At 40.9% G+C, this 20,588-nt stretch overlaps 1 protein-coding gene across 11 annotated transcripts in view; it reads left to right on the top strand.

The window, feature by feature from the left end:
- TFDP2 (transcription factor Dp-2) overlaps positions 1 to 20,588 on the top strand; it is a 163,437-nt gene that overhangs the window by 37,453 nt on the left and 105,396 nt on the right. For 8 of the 11 annotated variants that reach the window (XM_045192090.2, XM_024556729.3, XM_045192092.2 and 5 more), the window contains one exon: positions 10,759 to 10,858. In XM_045192090.2, coding sequence (XP_045048025.2) covers positions 10,844 to 10,858 — 15 coding nt within the window. In that variant the 5' untranslated portion in view covers positions 10,759 to 10,843. Of the gene's footprint in view, positions 1 to 6,738; positions 6,769 to 10,758; positions 10,859 to 20,588 lie in introns of all 11 variants that reach the window. The other 3 variants (XM_053929283.1, XM_053929284.1, XM_053929286.1) reach the window with 1 other exon arrangement.

A 20,588-nucleotide genomic window follows, 5' to 3' on the forward strand; every position in this document is an offset into this window, starting at 1 on the left:
ACCATGCAGGAGGTAGCCGGCATACTCAGAATATCCAAATCAATAAAGTTATTGGTGAAAATGAAAACTGTGCCTTTTTACTTTATGGGAAAAACTTAACAGGCTTTTTTGCCATCCCAATAGGTAGGGTTCCAGCCCTCACGGAAATTACACTGTAGTTGCTAGAGATAGACCACATTCCGATAATTATACAGATAAACAGGTAATGACAACCCAATGTGCACTCTAAAAGGAGAAAGTGGGAGGGCATTCCGTAGAGACCTTTGAGGAGGTGATGTTTAAGAAGAGCTCTTGATGGAGGAGGGATTAGCCACTGGTGAGAGTTCCAGGCAGAGGGAACAGCCTGTGCAGAGGCCCTGGGGCTGGAGGAGCATGTGTTTGGGGCACTGACAGAAAGCCAGTGGAACTAGATCAGAGGAGGGTATGGGAAAGTTGTTCAACCCAGAGCTGGAGAGGGAGTCAGAGACCAGATCAAACATGGAGGATTGAGTCATGAAAATGTGATCCTGTCACCAGTTCAGAAATGCCTGTCACCGGCATTCTAAGTGTTCCCCAGTAGGGACTAGTTCAATAAGTTACGGTATAAAGATGTAAGGGGCTCCTGTGAAGCTGTGAAAAAAAGTGAGGAAGTTTACTACCTACTCAAAAATAAAGAAAATTTCGATTTAATACAGAAATTAATTTAAAAAATGAACTTTCAAAAAGAGTTTTTAAGTGAAATTAAAATTTTAAAATAAACTAAAAAAGTTAAAACCTGATCCAGTGATATATGAGTTGTCCTAATGAAATTCTGAAGACTTCTTTTGGTATGATGTTATTCTTTTATATGGTTTACTGTGATAATGACATGTTTTCTTATATTTTGAGGATATAGTTATTATATCTGAGCTCAGATGTATTTTGGAATTTAGCGCAATACATAAGCGCATGTCTGCTAGTTCCTAGGTTGATATTCTGTCAGTGCCATTTACACAGTTGGTTAACTGGGCAGATTACTTCACCTGCAAAGCTCAGATTCTCATCTATAAAACAGATTCTCATCTGTGAATAGTTTATCTACCTCTTAGACTTCTGGTACAAATTATGTGAGATCATACACATGAAACACACAGGAAAGTGCCTAAGTAGGTTTGTCTCCCAAACTTTGAAACATGTATTTTAAATTAATAATGTCTCCCATATAAGTAAGCCTTTGGACTTCTGGTCAAGATGGCAGCACAGGTAAACAGGGCTCACCTCCTCACACAACCACATGAAAGTTACAACTAAAATATAGAATGACCGTAACTCAGAACCATCAGAAGTCGAGTTGGATGGAAGTCTGACAACTACGTAATTAAAGAAATCACATCCATCCAGAGTGATAGGAGGGGGGAGACATGGAACGGGCTGGTCCCACAACCATGTGTAGTGGATAGTAATTCAGGGGGGAGTGAGGAGTCACAGTCCCACACCAGACGCTCCCAGCCCAAGGATCCAGTGCCAGGAAGGTAAGTCCACATAACTTCTGGCTGTGAAACACAATGGGGATTGAGTGAGTGGAGAAACTTCTGGAGTCCCAAGAAGTTCCCCTTGGAGAACCCACGCACAGACTTACTCAGACTCACTCCCTCTGAGCCCCAGCACTGGGGTAGCAGCTTGAAAGCCACCAGTGGCATACAGGGAGGAACTGAAGTGTCTGGCATCAAGGCGGGAGCTGGGGGACAGCTTTCTCCCAGAAAGGTGGGCAGAGGCCATTGTCCCTTTTCTGAGCCCTAATCCCCAAGACCCACAGGGCCAGCAGGTGGGTGCCATATCTGAGATTCCATCAGTCTGGATAACACTGTTTGCCCTGCCCTGAAGATTCCCTGAGACTCCATTCCACCCAAATTACAGGCCCACCCAAACTGTTAACAGTGACGTTTCCATATGAATGGCTGGTCTGGGCTCATGCTTCACAACTTCCTAAATCCTATCAAATAAGCAACATCTGGCCTCAGTAAGCCCTCAGCCCCTGAACCTCTTGCTCAGTGGCGCCAGGCCCAGCACTAGCAGCAGCCAGCCTAGATCCATAGCTTGGCTTTGCCTAGGAATCTCCAAGACAAGCACAAGTAGCAGCCATCTCAGATTGCTTTATAGCTCAGGCAGGGTGGCCCAGGGCAGAACACAGGTGGGGGCTGACTTAGGCCTGCACCACCCAGGAAAACCAGACCCGGTGCACCCAGTGGATAGCTAGCTGCTACAATAGAGAACCACCACCCTGCTCCCCACAGAGCTGATCCGCCACAGAGCGTGGAGGTTGGTGGTTAGTGGTCACAACCAGTCCTTGCAGCTGACTGGCCTGGGTAAATCCCTCCCATTGACCTGACAACAGCAAACAAAAGGAGGGTGTACTCAACTCACACAAAAGGTGCACCTTGAGTACCCAGCTTGGGTGATAGGGGAGGCTGTGCCACTGACCCTACAGGACACCTACTACATTAGACCACAGGGAGTCATAACACCTCTACCTAATACATAGAAACAAACGTAGGGAATGAAGAGACAAAGAAACATGGCCCAAAGGAAAGAACAAATCAAAACTCCAGAAAAAGAGCTAAATGAAATGGAGAGAAGCAATCTATCAGATGCAAAGTTCAAAACACCAAGAAACTTAGTGAGGACCTCAACAGCATAAAAAAGATCTAGTCAGAAATGAAGGACACACTAATTGAAATAAAGAACAATTTACAGGGAAACCAGAGTAGAGTGGATGAAGCCGAGAATCAAATCAATGATTTGGAACATAAGGAAGCAAAAAACAGCCAATCAGAACAACAAGAAGAAAAAAGAGTCCAAAAAAACAAGGGTAGTGTAAGCAGCCCCTGGCACAACTTCAAGCATTCCAACATTCGCATCAGGGGTATCAGAAGGAGAAGAGAAAGAGCAAGGAAGTGGAAATGTATTTGAAAAAATAATGAAAGAACACTTCCCTAAATTGGTGAAGGAATTAGACGTGCAGGTCGAGGAATCACAGAGAGTCCCAAACAAGATGGATGAAAGAGGCCCACTCCAAGACACATCATTATTAAAATGCTGAGGGATAAAGATAAAAGAGAGAATCTTAAAAGCAGCATGAGAAAAGCAGTTAAGTTACCTACAGGGGATTTCCCATAAGGCTGTCAGCTGATTTCTCAAAAGAAACTTTGCAGGATAGAAGGGATTGTCAAGAAATATTCAAAGTGATGCAAAGCAGGGACCTATAGCCAAGATTGCTCTACTCAGCAAAGATATCATTTAAAATTGAAGGCAAGTAAAGAGCTTCCCAGACAAGAAGAAACTAAAGGAGTTCATCATCACCAAACAATTATTAAATGAAATGTTAAAGGGACTTATTTAAAAAAAAGAAGAAGGAGGAACCAAGATGGCGGCGTAGGTAGACACACTGCGCCTCCTCACACAACCAGAACTGACAGAGAATCGAACAGCAAGGGGGAACGACACCAAGGAAATAGAAAATAAACATTCATCCAGACTGGTAGGAGGGGCAGAGACAGGCACCGGGGTGGAGAGGACTCGCGTGGCTGTGGCGGGACTGAGGCTGGCGGAGTGTGGGACAAATGGCGCAGGCAGTCCGAGCACTAGCAGACCCTGCGGCCCCACATTTGCACAGATAAACCCAGAGGGCCGGACTCAGAGTGGCAGAGAGTGGGGCAGGCAGAGCGGCGGGTAGCACCCTGCGGCACCACATTCGCCCACAGATAAACTGGACGAATGGCGGGCAGCGAAGCAGACCGCGTAACCCAGGGCTCCAGCTCAGGGAAATAAAGCCTCAAACCTCTGATTGAAAACGCCCGTGGGGGTTGGGGCGGCAGCAGGAGAGACTCCCAGCCTCACAGGAGAGGTTGTTGGAGAGACCCACAGGGGCCTAAAGTGTGCACAGGCCCACTTACTCCGGAACCAGCACCAGAGTGGCCCAGTTTGATTGTGGGTATCGGAGTGAAAGATTGAAATCCGGAGGAGAGTGAGGCGGGCACCATTGCTCCCACTCGGCCCCTCCCCCACGTACAGCGTCACAGCGCAGCGACCAGCATTACCCCGCCCCGGTGAACACCTAAGGCTCCGCCCCTTAAAGTAACAGATGCACCAAGACAAACAAACAAACAAACAAAAATGGCCCAAATGACAGAACACTTCAAAGCTCCAGAAAAAATACAACTAAGCGAGGAAGAGATAGCCAACCTATCGGATGCACAGTTCAAAGCACTGGTTATCAATATGCTCACAGACTTGGTTGAATCTGTTCGAAAAACAGATGAAAAAATGAAGCCTATGCTAAGAGAAACAAAGGAAAATGTACAGGGAACCAATAGTGATGAGAAGGAAACTGGGACTCAGATCAATGGTATGGACCAGAAGGAAGAAACAAACATCCAACCAGAAAAGAATGAAGAAACAAGAACTTGGAAAAATGAGGAGAGGCTTAGGAACCTACAGGACACCTTGAAACGTTCCAACATCCGAATTATAGGGGTGCCAGAAGGAGAAGAGGAAGAACAAAAAATTGAAAACTTATTTGAACAAATAAGGGAGAACTTCCCTAATCTGGCAAAGGAAATAGACTTCCGGGAAGTCCAGGAAGCTCAGAGAGTCCCAAAGAAGCTGGACCCAAGGAGGAACACACCAAGGCACATCATAATTACATTACCCAAGATTAAACGCAAGGACCTACATCCAAGATTACTGTATCCAGCAAAGCTATCATTTAGAATGGAAGGGAAGATAAAGTGCTTCTCAGATAAGGTCAAGTTAAAGAAGCTCATCATCACCAAGCCCTTATTATATGAAATGTTAAAGGGAGTTACCTAAGAAAAAGAAGATCAAAAATAGGAACAGTAAAAATGACAGCAAACTCACAGTTATTAACGACCACACATAAAACAAAAACGAGAGCAAACTAGGCAAACAACTAGAACATGAGGGTTGTCAATAAGGGAGTGTGAGGGGGAGAGGGGGGTAAAGGTACAGAGAATAAGTAGCATAGATGATAGGTGGAAAATAGACAGGGGGAGGGTAAAAATAGTGTAGGAAATGTAGAAGCCAAAGAACTTATAAGTATGACCCATGGACATGAACTATGGGCGGGGGGAATGTGGGAGGGAGGGGGATGGGCAGGATGGAGTGGAGTGGGGGGAAATGGGACAACTGTAATAGCATAATCAATAAATATATTAAAAAAAAGAAAAAGAAGATCAAAACTATGAACAATAAAGTGACAATGAATACATATCAACAATTGATTCTAAAAACAAACTAAGCAAACAAGAAGAACAGAGACAGAATCATGGATGTAGAGAATTTTGATGCTTGCCAGATGGGAGGGGGTGTGGGGGAATAGGTGAAGAGGTGAGGGGATTAAGAAATAGGTAGTTACAGAACAGCCACGGGGATGTAAAGTACAGTATAGGGAATGGAGTAGCCAAAGAACTTCTACGCATGACCCATGGACATGAACAATGGGGTGGGGATTGCCTATGGGAGGTGCTGGTGGAGGAAGCAAAGGGGGAAAAAATTGGGACACCTGTAATAGCATGATCACTAAAATATAATTTAAAAATAAAATAAAAACAAAAAAATATACTGCCTTTGCTGACATTTAATTTTAGTAGCATTTTTTTCAGCAGCATTAGAAAGTCTACACACTCTGATTCAGTGATGTTAATTCTACAAATTTATTGATAATTACATGTGCTTTTTTCTTCCTTGTATTTGGACTACGCTTGTACCACTTTAAAAGGCTTTGTGGCCAGAGCTGCTGACTTGTGATTGGAAAGGAAAAGGGCTTGCGTTTCGGGGCCATCTGTGGGAGTTACATTGTCTGAAGCTGACAAGAGATCATGGCAGATGGTGAGGTCACAGAGATCGACTCTTTGAGCTTGATATAATGTGTTCATGAAGGTGGAAGGAGAAATCCGATTTATTTTTTTTAACCAACAGAAAACTTGGTGACAGGAAGAAGTGTACAATTGTTGACTCTGGGCAAAACAGAATGCGTCGGCGCACACGACCGGCTTCTCTTTGACAAGGGCAGTGTCTTGAAACACTTGGAGCCGTGTTTATTTACTTTCCAGACACTTGATTTAAGTCACATATTTCAAATAACTCGTAGGTTAAAAACAATGTAAAAGAAAGACAAAAGCTTTAAAAATACTTAGAAATGTATATGGATTTTAGAAATGTGTATTTTTAAATTAAAGGGTCATAGACCCTCACTCAAAGCCAGTACAGCATACTTCTGCATTTTTAATTGAATGAACCACATCTCTGTCACAATCCCATTTCCCCTGGTAATACTTATCTTCCTGTGAATTTAAATTACACTGGAAGGTTTATGCTGTTTCTCCCGTTCCCCAGGACAGCTCCCGTCCCTGCGTTAGTGCCTTATGCATAGTGGGCGTTCAGCGTTTGCTGGATGAATAAATACATTAACGAGTGAACTTACAACCTACTCCTGTTCATTTTAGAAGTTTTTCTTAACAACAATTAAAACCTTTTATTCTGTTTTAAATTGGATTTATGGTGTGGTATTTTTCACTTACACTATGTATGAATTCTGCGTTATGTATTTATGAGTAAGAAACCTTAGTTTGTCGTGAGAAACAGCGAATTGCTTTTTTCCCTAACGTTGGTTGAATGCTAACCTTGCGGGAGGCAGTACCTTAATGATTTTTCATGCCTTGACTCCTGTGGTTAAGTAGATATACTGTTACTGTTTTGCAGATGGAGAAATTGAGGCCCAGAGACATTAAGGTAAATTTGCTCAAGAAACTCATGCACGTTTGCTCTTTCAAATATTTTTCATTTAGGTAACATTGAGAGGTTCCAGTTTGTGCTAGTTCTGACGAGAAGATACAAAGGAAATACTAAACAAAATTTTCTGTCATCAAGCTCATTAATGTGGCTACACAGTATGTTTATTGGCAACCTATTGCTATAGTGCGCTGGGATAGTAACACTGATGATTTGTTTTATTTGCGAGAGTAGCACGTGCCACTCAATAACACAGTCCTTAGGAAATATAATACAAGATTGAATACTAAATATAGTAATGAAGCAGATGCATGGAGACAAGCTTCTGTTGCCATCACAACCATACTCTGGACATGAGGAAATGGGAAGAAGGGCAAAAAGACTAGGCAAATCTGGTAGCTCTGCCCAACAATGTCTGCTTATGTTTCATTGGCTGGAATTACATCAGATGGTCAGCCTGTCTGAGAAGGAGACTGAGAATGCGGTAACTTTAGCGGGACACATTGCCACCTTCAGCTTCTCCTAAGGAAGAAGAGGAAGTGATGTGGGTAGGCAGCAGCATCTGCTTTAGATAGAAATGGCAAGTATCTAAAATATAGCAGGTACTTTGGATTGAAAAGACCTTATTGCCCCAGGTTCTTTGGGTGGAAAAGACCTTATTTTCTTTGTTATAAATACATTTCAGTCATTCATAAGGTAATCTTAAAAATATTTAAAATTGATTTTTTTTTCAGTTTAGGAGGGTTCAGTGTTTATAAGCCGCAGGGCATTTGGCACATTAACCAGGTGGATTTGATGATTTTCACTTCGACTGTATGAGATTTACTCCTAACATGGCCCTAAACCACTCAGTGTGCCTCTTCTCCAGATGGGGACACTGCCCCTCGTGGAGGCTCAGTCACTCGGTCAGGGTCACACGAGCTAATAAGTTTCAGAGCTGAGACTGAGCCCAAGTTTAGAAAAACGCCATGCACTTTCCACTCTGCTGGCACCGCTGCTTTATTTATTGTATAGGGCACTGCAAGCAAGGCATTCAGAGCCAGTTGTTACTTTGATTTTTCCTATTTCATTAGTTCTTGGGTTCTTCTTCTTCTTTTGAGTTCCCACTGATCTTTTTAAACTTAAGTTGGTTGCTTAATGAATGAAAAGAAACATAACTTTACTTCTAAGTTAGTATTTTAGCTGCACTTTATAGGTTTTCTTATTTTCATGGTTGTTCAGTCCTAAATATTTCAAATTTCCTTCTTTAATTCATGGGTTGTTTGAGCAATAATACGTTTTTATTTTCTAAATATCTGATTTGAACTTAAAAAAAAAATGACTGGTTCCTAATTTAGTTGACTGTGGTTAGACACCATAAACTGGATAATATTGCATCTTTGAAATTTGTTACTACATCATTTGTGATCTTGAATGTGGACAAATTTTGTAAATATGATCTCAGGTATAGAGTTCTATGTAAATCTATTATATGAAGCTTGGTTAAAGTAGTAATCTTCAAAATGAAGTACTTATATTTTAGTCTTGAATTCCTAGTTTTAATATGTCAAGTAATTTGGTGAATGGGATCTCAGGAATGAGTGCTTTATTATTTATTTCACTTATAATACTGAAGAGGAGATAGCAAACAATTGATGAATGTAAAATAGTTCCACTGTAGGAACTGGATTTTCCTATGAGGTCATGATAGACGTTGTGAACCAATCTGCAGCTGTAGTTGCAAAGCAAAAGTCAAGTTTACCCTCAAGTGTCTCATTAATGGGTTTTTTGTTGGTGGGTTTTTTGTTTGTTTGTTTGTTTGTTTGTTTTTTGCTGGTTTGGGGGTAATGAACTCATTTAGCGATTCTTTTATCTTGGAAGTTATATATTTCACTTTCAATTTTTTTTTAATTAAACACTTTTTTTTATTGTTGTTCAATTACAATTGTCTGCATTTTCTCCCCACCCCTCCACCCCACCCCAACCAAACCCACCTCCCTCCCCCACCTCCACCTTCCCTCTTGGTTTTGTCCATGTGTCCTTTATAGTAGTTCCTGTAATCCCCTCTCCCCACTGTCCCCTCCCCACTCCCCTCTGGTTAATGTTTTAATTGTGAAATAATTTTAAAATAAGAGAAAAGTTGTAAAAATAGGGCAATGAATTCCTGAATAACCTTTTCCCAGATTTACCAGTTGTCAACATTTCGCCATATATGCTTTATCATTCCCATAATATATATATATATAAACATATTCTTTTCATCATTTGAAAGTGAGTTGCTGCTATCACACACCCTTTCACTCCTAATATTTTGTTGTATTTTTCTAAGGACAGGACACTCACTTAAAAAAACCCATAATACTGTCACTGAACTCAAGGGGTTTGCCACTTGGGGTGTTCTCTTCAAGGATGAGACGCAGTGTTGCAAGGTTTTATTTATTTGCAGCAAGAAGAGACGGGATTCACATCCAAAGCTCTGCCTCCCCAAAGAGGCTTAGCCACTGCTTGTACATGTTGATTTCTTTGCTGTTGGCTACATTACCCAGTTGAGTTCCTGTCCAGCTCATCCTGTTCACAGCTGCGCCTGCAGAGTACTGGGCTGCATTTTAACATCTAGACATTTAGCAAGAATAACTTTTATTAAGAACAGCCCAGACCTTGAGATATTTGTCTTACCTAACTGTGATCAACAGCCGGAAATACAACATTAAAACAATACTATTACACAGTTCGTGGACCATATTTCAGTTCGTCCAATTGCCCCAATAACGTTCTTTCCAGCAATTACTTTTCTGGTCTAGAGGCCAGTCCAGGAGCATGGGTTGAATTTAATTTTCATGTGACTTTAGTCCCTTAAAATTTGGGATGTTTTCCAGACTTCTCAGTCTCTAATGACACCAACATTTTAGAAGTCTAAATTATTTTACAGAGTGTTTCTCAATTCTCTGATTTTTTAAAATAATTATATTATGCATTTTGGGCAGAAAACCTCAGAAATGGTATTTTCTCCGCCTCAGTGCACTTGAGGAGAGACAGATGTTGGTTTGTCTCATTGTTGGTGACCATTTGGTGACTCTGATCACTTGGGTTAAAATGATGTGTCTCAGGTTTCTTCACTGTAAAGTTTGAATTAATATGTATTTTGTGGGGAGATATTTCAAAAGTGTATAAATATAATTTTTCCCACCAATTCTCATCCACTAGTTTTAGTATCTATCGATGATTCTAACCTAAACCTCTATAGAAAACCATAAATTGGAAGTTCTCTACATCATTCCTTTATACAGGGAGTGGCAAAAAAGTAGGTTTACAGTTTTGAGTACACAAAACACAGTTTCTTCTTGTATTATTTATTAATTATTATTTTCCATATAAGCCACTGTAAACCTACTTTTGCCCCACTCTGTATTAGTTGGCATGGTACTGCAAGAAGACCTTTCCCTTCTTCCTCATTATTTATTCATATGGGGATGGTCTCCTGGAGTATTATTTTATGCATGGGTGTATAGTCTGTTATATGTGTTACTATCCATATGTACTTGGGTGTTTGTTGTCCAGTCGTAGGCCCTTAGAGCTGCTTCCTGTTTACGTTTGCTGTGCCTCCATCGTTTCTGGAGCCCTTCCTTACTGTGGGTGCAGTACCGTGTTCCAGGTTTACCTCGCCCATTTCCGGCCCAGCCCTGCAATTGGCTGTTCATCCAAGAAGCCCTGATATCTCCTTCAGTGGGTTATCTAAAGCGGTGTAATACAATATTTCAAAAACCCAGGCTCGGTCACTTCTTAGCTGAGTTGATTTAGTCAAAGTATTTAACCTCTCTAAACCCCAGTTTTTATCTGGGAAATGAGGATTAAAATGGTACATCTCTTAGCTTTGTTGTGAGGACTAACTTAGATAATTCAGTTAAAGAACAATGCATGTCACATAGTATATATGACATAAATGTTGCCTATTATTATTATGATGATGATGATGATTACATTACTATTCATTCTTTTCTCCTTTTTTAACAGGATGTATTTTAAAGAATTATTGAAGACAAAATATTTTATTTTTTTTTAATGGCTTTAGAGGATTTTAAATCGAATACAATCTGACATGACGGCAAAAAATGTAAGTATTTGTAAATTTTTTTAATGTGTTTTTAAAGTGAGTTGTACTTTTTCTCTGAGGTCTTTTTTTCACCACTCAGATTAATCAAATTCAATTTGCTGGTATTAATTCATAATTGTTTTTGTTCATGCAAAGAACGAGACAGTAAACTTTGATCCTATTGAACGCAGTACGCTAACGGGCATGGTAGTGTTCTTAAAAACCACTGCTAAATTGCTCCTTCTCAACAGCTGCACCATTGCTATCTCCAGCAAGTCCCCCACCCTGCTCCTTTGTTGGTACCGTAATAAATTTGTTTTAGTGCTTGCTGGAGAGTCTCTTGCCCTTATTGTTTTCTTTGGTTCAATTTTTTGGGGGGGAGGGTTTCACTCAGGGAGATGTGTGTACTCAGACGTTGTTCGGACGAACCTCACTCTCCTCCATGACATTGATTCCTGAGGTTACCTTGGACCTTAGATGTTTTGAAGAAGTTACTTATTTGTTGTTGTTGTTGTTCAAAACTGTCGTTTCTGGATCTGCTTTCTTTGAAGTTACATTCTCATTGCCACTGTATCAGTGGATTTGTTCCCAAGTAGTGGCGAAGGATCATGCCAGGAAATGCGTACTGAAGCCTGCCGGGATTATTGTGTTGGGATCTTTGATTGCAGGTTACAGAAACTGCCTTAGACTACCTTAAACAAAAAGGGAATTTATTATAAAAATACAAAGATGTCTCAAGGAACTCGAGAGTCGGAATGTAGTGGGCTCCCAGAAGGATCTGGGTCCAGGAACTTGAACTCTACCAGGATTTGAGGCAGAATTTCGTTCCCATTCGTCATTTCTGCTTTTCTCTGTGCATCTGCCTCATTACTCTGTCTCTCTGCAAACAAATCTTCCTGCGTTTTCCAGTCAGCATCTCAGTCCACATGTTACAGAACCAGCCTGTTCCGAGAGAGTGAGTGTGAAGGGAGGGACAGAGGCAGCCTAACAGATTCTGTCTGTCTGTCTGTCTACCTCAGCTCCAATTTCTGGCTCTTGGGAAGGACTCGGCAGTGCTCGAGTCTGAGATCCACCAGTGGTTTGGTTAGTTGTCATCAGGAGAAGCAAACATTATATTGAGTAAAAAGTTCTCCTAATGAGCCAGACAAATAGTTCTAAATACTTCCATTATACATCTGAAGAATAGCGTTAAGAAATAAACTCTTATCTCTGTTATGCTATTATTAATCTTGCTTTTGGCATGCACTAGTGGCTATAAGCAGATATATATTTTGCTTCATTAACATTTAGTTAATTTTGTTGGGATAAACTACCAGGAATAGTTTACTTTAATCTTAGACTCTTGTATCTGTTTATTAAAGTGTTGTTTGGGGAAAAGAAGCTAAATTTTAGTCTTTGTATTGGGAATCTCTTACAGGGTATTACCTTGATTTTCTCTCCTTTAGAAAGAAAGGATGTGAAAGTATCCTGAGCAACAAGATGGTTAACATTTAAATAACAAAAGTCAATTTTGGCTTAAAATGTACCTTGAATCAAATACAGTCTTCCTAGTTATGTGTACAGTTTGCTGATTCAAAGTTGTTTCCTGAAAGTAACATAAAGCATCTGAAATTACCAGTGCTAATTATACCACTAGTATGTTGTGTCTATATTTGGAAGAAAACAATGAGCAACATGTTTTATCCTTGTGTTGTGGATAAAAATTTGGGAGGGAGCTCCCTCCAAAATTTGGGAGGGAGCCCAGTGCTGAGCTCCAGCACTGGGGCAGCAGCTTGAAAGGCACCAGTGGCATACAGGGAGGGACTGAAGGGTCTGGCATCAAGGTGAGAGCTGGGGGACAGCTTCCTCCCAGAGGAAGGCGGGCAGAGCCACAGAGCGAGCCGGCTGGTGCCCCATCTGAGACTCCATCAGCCTGGCTGAAACTGTTTGCCCTGCCCTGATGATCCCAGGAGGCTCCCTCCCACCCGGTTTGCAGCTGTCAACAGTGGATTTTCCATATGAATGGCTGCAGTTGGCTCATGCTTCACAGCTTCCTAACTCCCTTCAAACAAGTAATAGCTGGCCTTAGTGAGCCCCCAGCCCCCACACCTCTTACAAAGTGGCCCCAGGCATGGCACTAGCAGCAGCCAGCATAGATTTATAGTTTGGCTTCCCCTGGGAATCTCCAAGACAAGCACAAGTAGCAGCCATCTCAGATTGCTTTATAGCTCAGGCAGGGTGACCCCAGGCAGAACACAGGAGGGGGCTGAGCTGAGCTGCACCACCCAGGAGACCCCAGACCCTGCGCACCCCGTGGACAATGATAAGCCACATCGGAGCACCACATCCTGCCCCTGCACAGCTGATCCTCCACGGAGGGTGGAGGTTGGTGGTCAGTGGTCACAGCCAGTCCTTGCAGCTGACTGGCCTGGGTAAATCCCTCCCATTGACCTGACAACAGCAAACAAAAGGAGGGTGTACTCAACTCACACAAAAGGTGCACCTTGAGTACCCAGCTTGGGTGATAGGGGAGGCTGTGCCACTGACCCTACAGGACACCTACTACATTAGACCACGCTACCAAGACAGGGAGTCGTAGCACCTCTACCTAATACATAGAAACAAACACAGGGAGCTGCCATAATGAAGAGACAAAGAAACATGGCCCAAAGGAAAGAACAAATCAAAACTCCAGAAAAAGAGCTAAATGAAATGGAGAGAAGCAATCTATCAGATGCAAAGTTCAAAACACCAAGAAACTTAGTGAGGACCTCAACAGCATAAAAAAGATCTAGTCAGAAATGAAGGATACACTAATTGAAATAAAGAACAATTTACAGGGAAACAACAGTAGAGTGGATGAAGCCGAGAATCAAATCAATGATTTGAAACATAAGGAAGCAGAAAACAGCCAATCAGAACAACAAGAAGAAAAAAGAGTCCAAAAAAACAAGGCTAGTGTAAGCAGCCCCTGGCACAATTTCAAGCATTCCAACATTCGCATCATAGGGGTGTCAGAAGGAGAAGAGAAAGAGCAAGGAAGTGGAAATGTATTTGAAAAAATAATGAAAGAACACTTCCCTAAATTGGTGAAGGAATTAGACGTGCAAGTCGAGGAATCACAGAGAGTCCCAAACAAGATGGATGAAAGAGGCCCACTCCAAGACACATCATTATTAAAATGCCGAAGGATAAAGATAAAGACAGAATCTTTAGATTTTGTCTTTTATATATATAAATATAAATATATATAAATATATAATATATTTAATACATATTGTATATATTAATATATAAATAAAATATAATAAATATACAATATAATAAATATAAAATACAAATATAAATATATATATTAAATAATATATATAAATATATATAGTTTATATATATAAATAAATATATAAGATTTTATATATTTATTTTTAGAGGGAAGAGAGGGAGAGAAACATCAATGTGTGGTTGCCTCTCATGTGTCCCCTGCTGGGGACCTGGCCTGCAACCCAGGCATGTGCCCTGATTGGGAATCGAACTGGGGACCATTTGCTTTACAGTCAGGCGCTCAATCCACTCAGCTACACCAGCCAGGGCCGGAGAGAGAATCTTAAAAGCAGCAAGATAAAAAAAAAGTTCCCATCAGGAGTTCCCATCCCAACAGGAGAGTTCCCATAATACTGTGAGCTGATTTCTCAAAAGAAACTTTGCAGGCTAGGAGGGATTGGCAAGAAATATTCAAAGTCATGAAAAGCAGGGACCTATACAGCCAAGACTGCTCTACCCAGCAAAGATATCATTTATAATCAAAGGGCAGGTAAAGAGCTTCCCAGACAAGAAAAAACTAAAGGAGTTCATCATCACCAAACCATTATTAAATGAAATGTTAAAGGGACTTATTTAAGAAAAAGAAGATCAAAACTATGAACAATAAAATGGCAATAAATACATATGTATCAACAATTGAATCTAAAACAACAAGCAAACAAGAACAGAGACAGAATTATGGATATGGAGAACGTTTTGATGGTTGCCAGATGGGAGGGGTGTAGGGGAGAATGGAAGAAGAGGTGAGGGATTAAGAAGTACAAATAGGCAGTTACAGAATAGCCACGGAGATGTGAAGTACAGTACAGGAAATGGAGTAGCCGAAGAACTTGTACATATGATCCATGGACATGAACCTGGTGTGGGGATTGCCTGAGGGAGTAGAGGGTGCTCTGTGGAGGGGGGCAAAATGGGAAGAATTGGGGCAACTGTAAGCATAATCAATAAAATACAATTTAAAAAGATGAGAAATGAATATATAATGTCAGGTGATGATAAATGTTATGAAGCAAAAGAGGGTAAAAGGAGAGAGAGTGATGGGGATGAGGGGGCACTCTTTCAGCTTGGTGTCCAGAAGAGCCCTCTTTAAGAGGAAATGGCATTTAGACAGAGCAGTGCTCCTGAGTCTCAGTCCAAGAAGGAGCCAGCCATCTACATACCTGGGAAAAGAGCTGCGTTCCACGTAGCAGCAGGTGAAAGTGTGGTTGTTCACGGAACGGCAAGATGATCAGTTCACAGGGGGAACAGAGTGAGCCAGGGAGAGTGATAGGAGCCAGATCGTGTGGAGCCTTGAAGGCTGCGGTGAGGGATATGATTTTAAATGTCAGTGAGGAGCTGTTGGAGGTTTTGAGGATAGTTGTGTGACCTGACTTAAATTTTTTTAAAGTTTATTCTGGCTACCGAGTGAATAGACTGAAGAGGGTGTAGTAGAAGCAGGGACTCGTTTGGGACATGTCTCAGTAGTTCAGACAACAGTGTGGTGATTTGCACTGGGATGATGGAATGACGTATTGCAGATGGGGAGAAGGGGCTGCCTCTAGGATGTATTTAAAGGGGTAGCCATCAGGACTCACTAATTGGGATACAGGGACAGGGGAGAAGGTAAGGGAGACTTCTCAGTATTTGGCTTGTGTAACTTGGTGAAGCGGACTTCTTGGGGTAGTGCAGGATTTTGTGGCAAACTCAAAAATGGTTCTGAATAAATTAAATTTGAGGGACCTAAAAACATCCCGATAGAGATATTGGCCAGGCAGTTCGGTAAATGACTGGAGTTCAAGAGAAAGCTCGGGGCTGGATATAGAAATTTTTGAGCCTTTTCCTGTTAAATTACTTTAAAGCAGAGGGACTGTATGAGATTATGTAGTACGTGCATGGGCAGAGAATACGTGAGGACTGAGGAGACTGAAGGGGTGGCCAGAAAAGTAAGAGGAAGTGTCATCGTGATTCGGGCGCAGTGAAGAAGGTGTTTCAAGAAGGAGGGATTGATCAACTGTGTCACGTGTCACTGAAAAGTGATTCTTGATATGGAAGGAATTCCCTGCTCTTAAGGAGTTATCCTTAAACATACGCATATATTGTTATTTACATCTTTTTTGTTTCCCCTTTTGCATTTCTTTTACGAGAGCTGTTTTCTGTGGAGTTGCTTTTGCCTCGTCTACGCCATACTTAGTCTCCTACCGTTGCAAGCAATAGAAAGCCTATTCAAAATAGCTTGTGGCAAAAAGTAGAATGTATTGGTTCACGTAACTGAAAAGTCTGTGCTCTGGCTTCAGACACATCTGGATTCGCGGGTCGAATGCTGGTGTCAGGGCTCTGTTTCTCTTTTTTCATCTCTGGGCTCCATATGGCAGTATAACAGGCTACACTGGCCTTAGAATGTTTCTCTCAGAGGAAGAGAAGGAAGTTTTCCTTTTCAGCATTTATATTTCAAATTCCGCGCAGAAGCTTTGGTTGACCCTGCTTGGCCTACATGCTTAGACGAGCCAGCGTGAAGGAGGAAGTGGGGCACTGCTAATGGCCCGCTCTGGGTCAGGGTCCGCTTCTGCTGCCAGGGCCCAGCTGAGGCTGAGATGAGCAGAACTACAGAACTCCAGGGGTTGCGGGATGCGTCACTTCAAAAAAGGAAGCTCGGACAAGAAGGCCATGTATTTATTGTATCTGGGTTAGAATTGTTACCCAATAGTTTCTAGTATCCAGTGGTCCTCTTCGAGACCCAAAATGCAGGCGTCTAACTAAAGCTCACTCAGTATACAATAAAAAATTCAAAAGTTAATGTGAGGTGGTTTTTCTTTTGCCCTGTCAAGAATCTTTTAAAAAGTAAGCCATAATACTTATTACAGAAAAATTAGAAAATACAGATAAAAAAAGAAACTAGCTTAGAGATTATGAGCAAACTTTTGCCTGGTATATACACAGATGTGTGTATATATATAAAGCAAATGTATGTATGTTATATATTTTTTAATAAAAACGAGGCCACACTTTTGTAACCTACTGGTTGGCTTAATCTTTATGATGAGTGTATTTTCCTGATAACACTGCAACGTCACTGAAATGGCTGTTTTGTGTTATCTATTGTGTAGACATTACACTGGTTTCCTAATGGTAGCCATTAAAGTATTTCCATTTTTTCCTTAAAATTTTTTAAATTTTTGTTTGCTTTCAGGATGATTTCCATGAATCATACATAGTCTTATGAAATTACTGGCTCTAAGGCTATGTGCTTTCTTGGGGGATTTTGGTCCATGTTGCTAAATTGCATTTCAGAAAGATCACACCAGTTTACATATTCACCAGTGGTGTATCAGAATCCCATTTTCATTTATTCCTTTTTAATCTTTGCCAGTCTAATCAGCAAAAAGTGGTGTGTGACTTACCACATTTCTCTGATTACATCGCTAATTAGGTCAAACTATTCTGTATGTTTATAAGTCATTGGCATTTCTCTTCATACATTGTCTAGTCAGTGTTAAAGTGTCAAAAGCCACTGCCATTGAGTAACAATCCACACTTGAGTATTGCTTGGCTGTTAACAAACATGTTCACGTAAGTTTTACTCTCTAGGAGCTCTCTGAGTGTTTTGTACACGTGTATTAGTCCTATTTTGCAGCTACTGTTCCAAGATCACCTCGCTTGTGAATGGTAGAGCTCTGGATTTTGTTTCCTTTTAGTTATGTTTATCTAAAATGTTATATATTAGTGAAATTATAATGCCATTATTGGGGAGTATGGTTTGAGCCTTAAAAATTGGGCCTGGATATTTCTTATTCAATAGACAGTTATGCCTGCTTGTAGTATGCAACACGGTGTTTGAATATCCAGATAGAAACCTTTTCTCAGGACCTCATTAGATGAAAAATTTTACATAAAATTAGTTCACTTTTTTCTCTTGCTCTGTGAAACATTATAGAAAGATCCTTTTTAAATAAAATCAGGAAAGAATAACTAATGCTTTTAAATGCCTTTCCTAGCAACTTGTTCTACTCTCAAACAATCTAATTTTTCTGTGAGTCTTTAAACTGTAAAGTGTTTATGAAAGCAGAAATTAGTACATTTTGAAGTTTTAATTAAATAAATTTTGGTAGTATCATATAAGCTCTAAATACAAACACCTTCCCTTCATCGGTGAGACCAAAATAAGCAGACAGTATTGAGTCACAGTTGACTTTCATCTTTGTAGAGTATAATTTGTTGATTATTAAGGTGCAGGTGTGCAGCTGCTAAAAAAGTTTCTAAATTCGTTTGCTGCTTCACTCTGCAGAAGTTGGACACTCAGAGCAGGTGTCTGAACTGACAGTGACCCAGTAACTGTGAACTCTCGGCTGTAAATATGTGGTTTTAGTTGAGGTTTTTGCCGTTGTCTTTGTATAATAACAACAAGGTATAAACTGATGCTTTGGGGGTTATTGTAACGTGTACTGAACAGTCCCAGTGTATTAAGCGTGGAATATGTTAGAGGCTGTCTGAGCCTTCTTTTTACAGTAGAACACCAACAGAAGTTTTGTCTTCCTCTTCTTTCTATAGCAGAAGAGTTTAAAAAGTAGAGGCATGTCAGTGATGCCACAGTACACTCTTGGCATTTACAAGCTGAACACTTACCTGTAGCACTTGTGAGCAGTTCTGGAGATCCACGTAGTGGTACTTCGCAAATTTTGTTGCAGAGGTTTTACTTCTAACAGAATACTTGTGAGAAACTAGACAGAATTAAGTATCTACACCATAATCTACGTAGAATTGAAAACCTATGTTTTATTTATTTATTTGATCCTCACCTGGGGATATGTTTATTGATTTTAGAGAGAGGTGGGGGGAGAGGGGGAGAAAGAGAAAGAAAGAAAGAAACATCAGTGTGAGAGAGAAACATCAACCAGTTGCCTCCTGTACACACCCTGACGGGGGATTGAACCCACAACCTAGGTATGTCCCCTGAACGTGAATCGAACCCACAACCTTTTTGATGTATGAGTATGGAACGATGCTCCAGCCATCTGAGCCACCTGGCCAGGGCAAAAATCCCTGTATTTTAGATGTCTTCATCTCAGCTTGTGTCATAAAAATTTAATATTAGATGCCAGCAATAGGTGTGCATCAGAATTACTTTTCCGTAATATGAATGATGTTTACAAATATTTCTGATAACATCTCTTAATAAATATAAAAAAAACAGCTATTGGTAGAGCATTTGAATTACCAAATAAGGAAATGAATAGCCTTTACATTATGAAATTGTGAGGTATCAAATGAGTGCTTATGTAGAATATACAATGTTAAAGCAGTAGGTAGTTTAAAAACATGAGACAAGTGTGCATATATAAAGTTATAAAGCTTTGTGTGCTTTGAAATCCTGTCTGTGTGGTAGCACTTTGAGAGGTTATTTAAGGCACCAAATTAGCATTGATGTTTGAGGATTACAAATCTGCAAGGATTAAAACAACGATATGATAGTAATAGTAGAACCATTTATTGGATGCGTGCTTTTTGTCAGGTTTTCCACAGTAGAGTTCCCCACCCCCGACTCTATAATAAATTGTAAAACTGTGTTTGATGATACTACTGTATTCACTTCTGATTCCAAATGGTCCGGGAGACAGCACATTAGGTGAAGTAAATCGTCTGGGGGGAATTCATAAACACACTTGCTGTAGGTAGCCCCTCGAGTGTCGTACTAACGATGAATGCTAACGTGCGCTGAGCACTCCTGCCAAGCACTGCGCTGTATGCTCTGCATGAATTGTCTTACTTAATCTTTCTAACCACCTGCCTTGGTAAGGACTTCTAGCACCCTCCAGTTCACAGATGAGGAGACAGTAGAGAGAGCTCGTGGGACTTGACCACAGCCACATACACGGCAGGCTCGATGAGCCAGACTAGGAACCTAAGCCCTGGACTTGAGCCAATGGGCCTCATCTTTGTGTTGTGTTGTGATTATTTTTGGTAACTTTTTAAACAGAGGAAACAGCGTATTCCTTGGGGAAGGGCGAGGGATTGAGAAGACAGGCCCTGGGTAGAAATGATTCTGCCAGCACCTGCAGTAGCGAGGCCGGCCACATCCCCCTGGGGCGCCGCCGGTCACAGGCCGCGCCGCGCCGCTATAGACACGGGTCACAAAAATCTTCCAGCTCGTCATGAAACAAGTCCCACTTGTAACGGTCTTTGATCCATTCCATGTCATAATGTTGAAAAGCATTATAGGCAGTGATTTCGAACAGCAAAGATTAAGGACAGCGACGAGGGTGAGAAACTTTGGTGACGTCATGGCTGCCACAGTATTTGTTTTTTTAAAAAAAGTCAGTGAAATCTGTAGACCTAAGTTCTGTTCATAAGTACCATGTTTTAAATTTTACTTTATTTGAACCATTCGTATTTTTCCCATTTCAAGCAATATGGCAACATTTTATTTTAAATCCTTCTCCTGTAGTTGTTAATTAATTCATTTTTATGTGGCTAAAGG

Source organism: Desmodus rotundus, chromosome 8, assembly GCF_022682495.2.
Source record: "Desmodus rotundus isolate HL8 chromosome 8, HLdesRot8A.1, whole genome shotgun sequence".
Classification (NCBI taxonomy): Eukaryota; Metazoa; Chordata; class Mammalia; order Chiroptera; family Phyllostomidae; genus Desmodus; species Desmodus rotundus.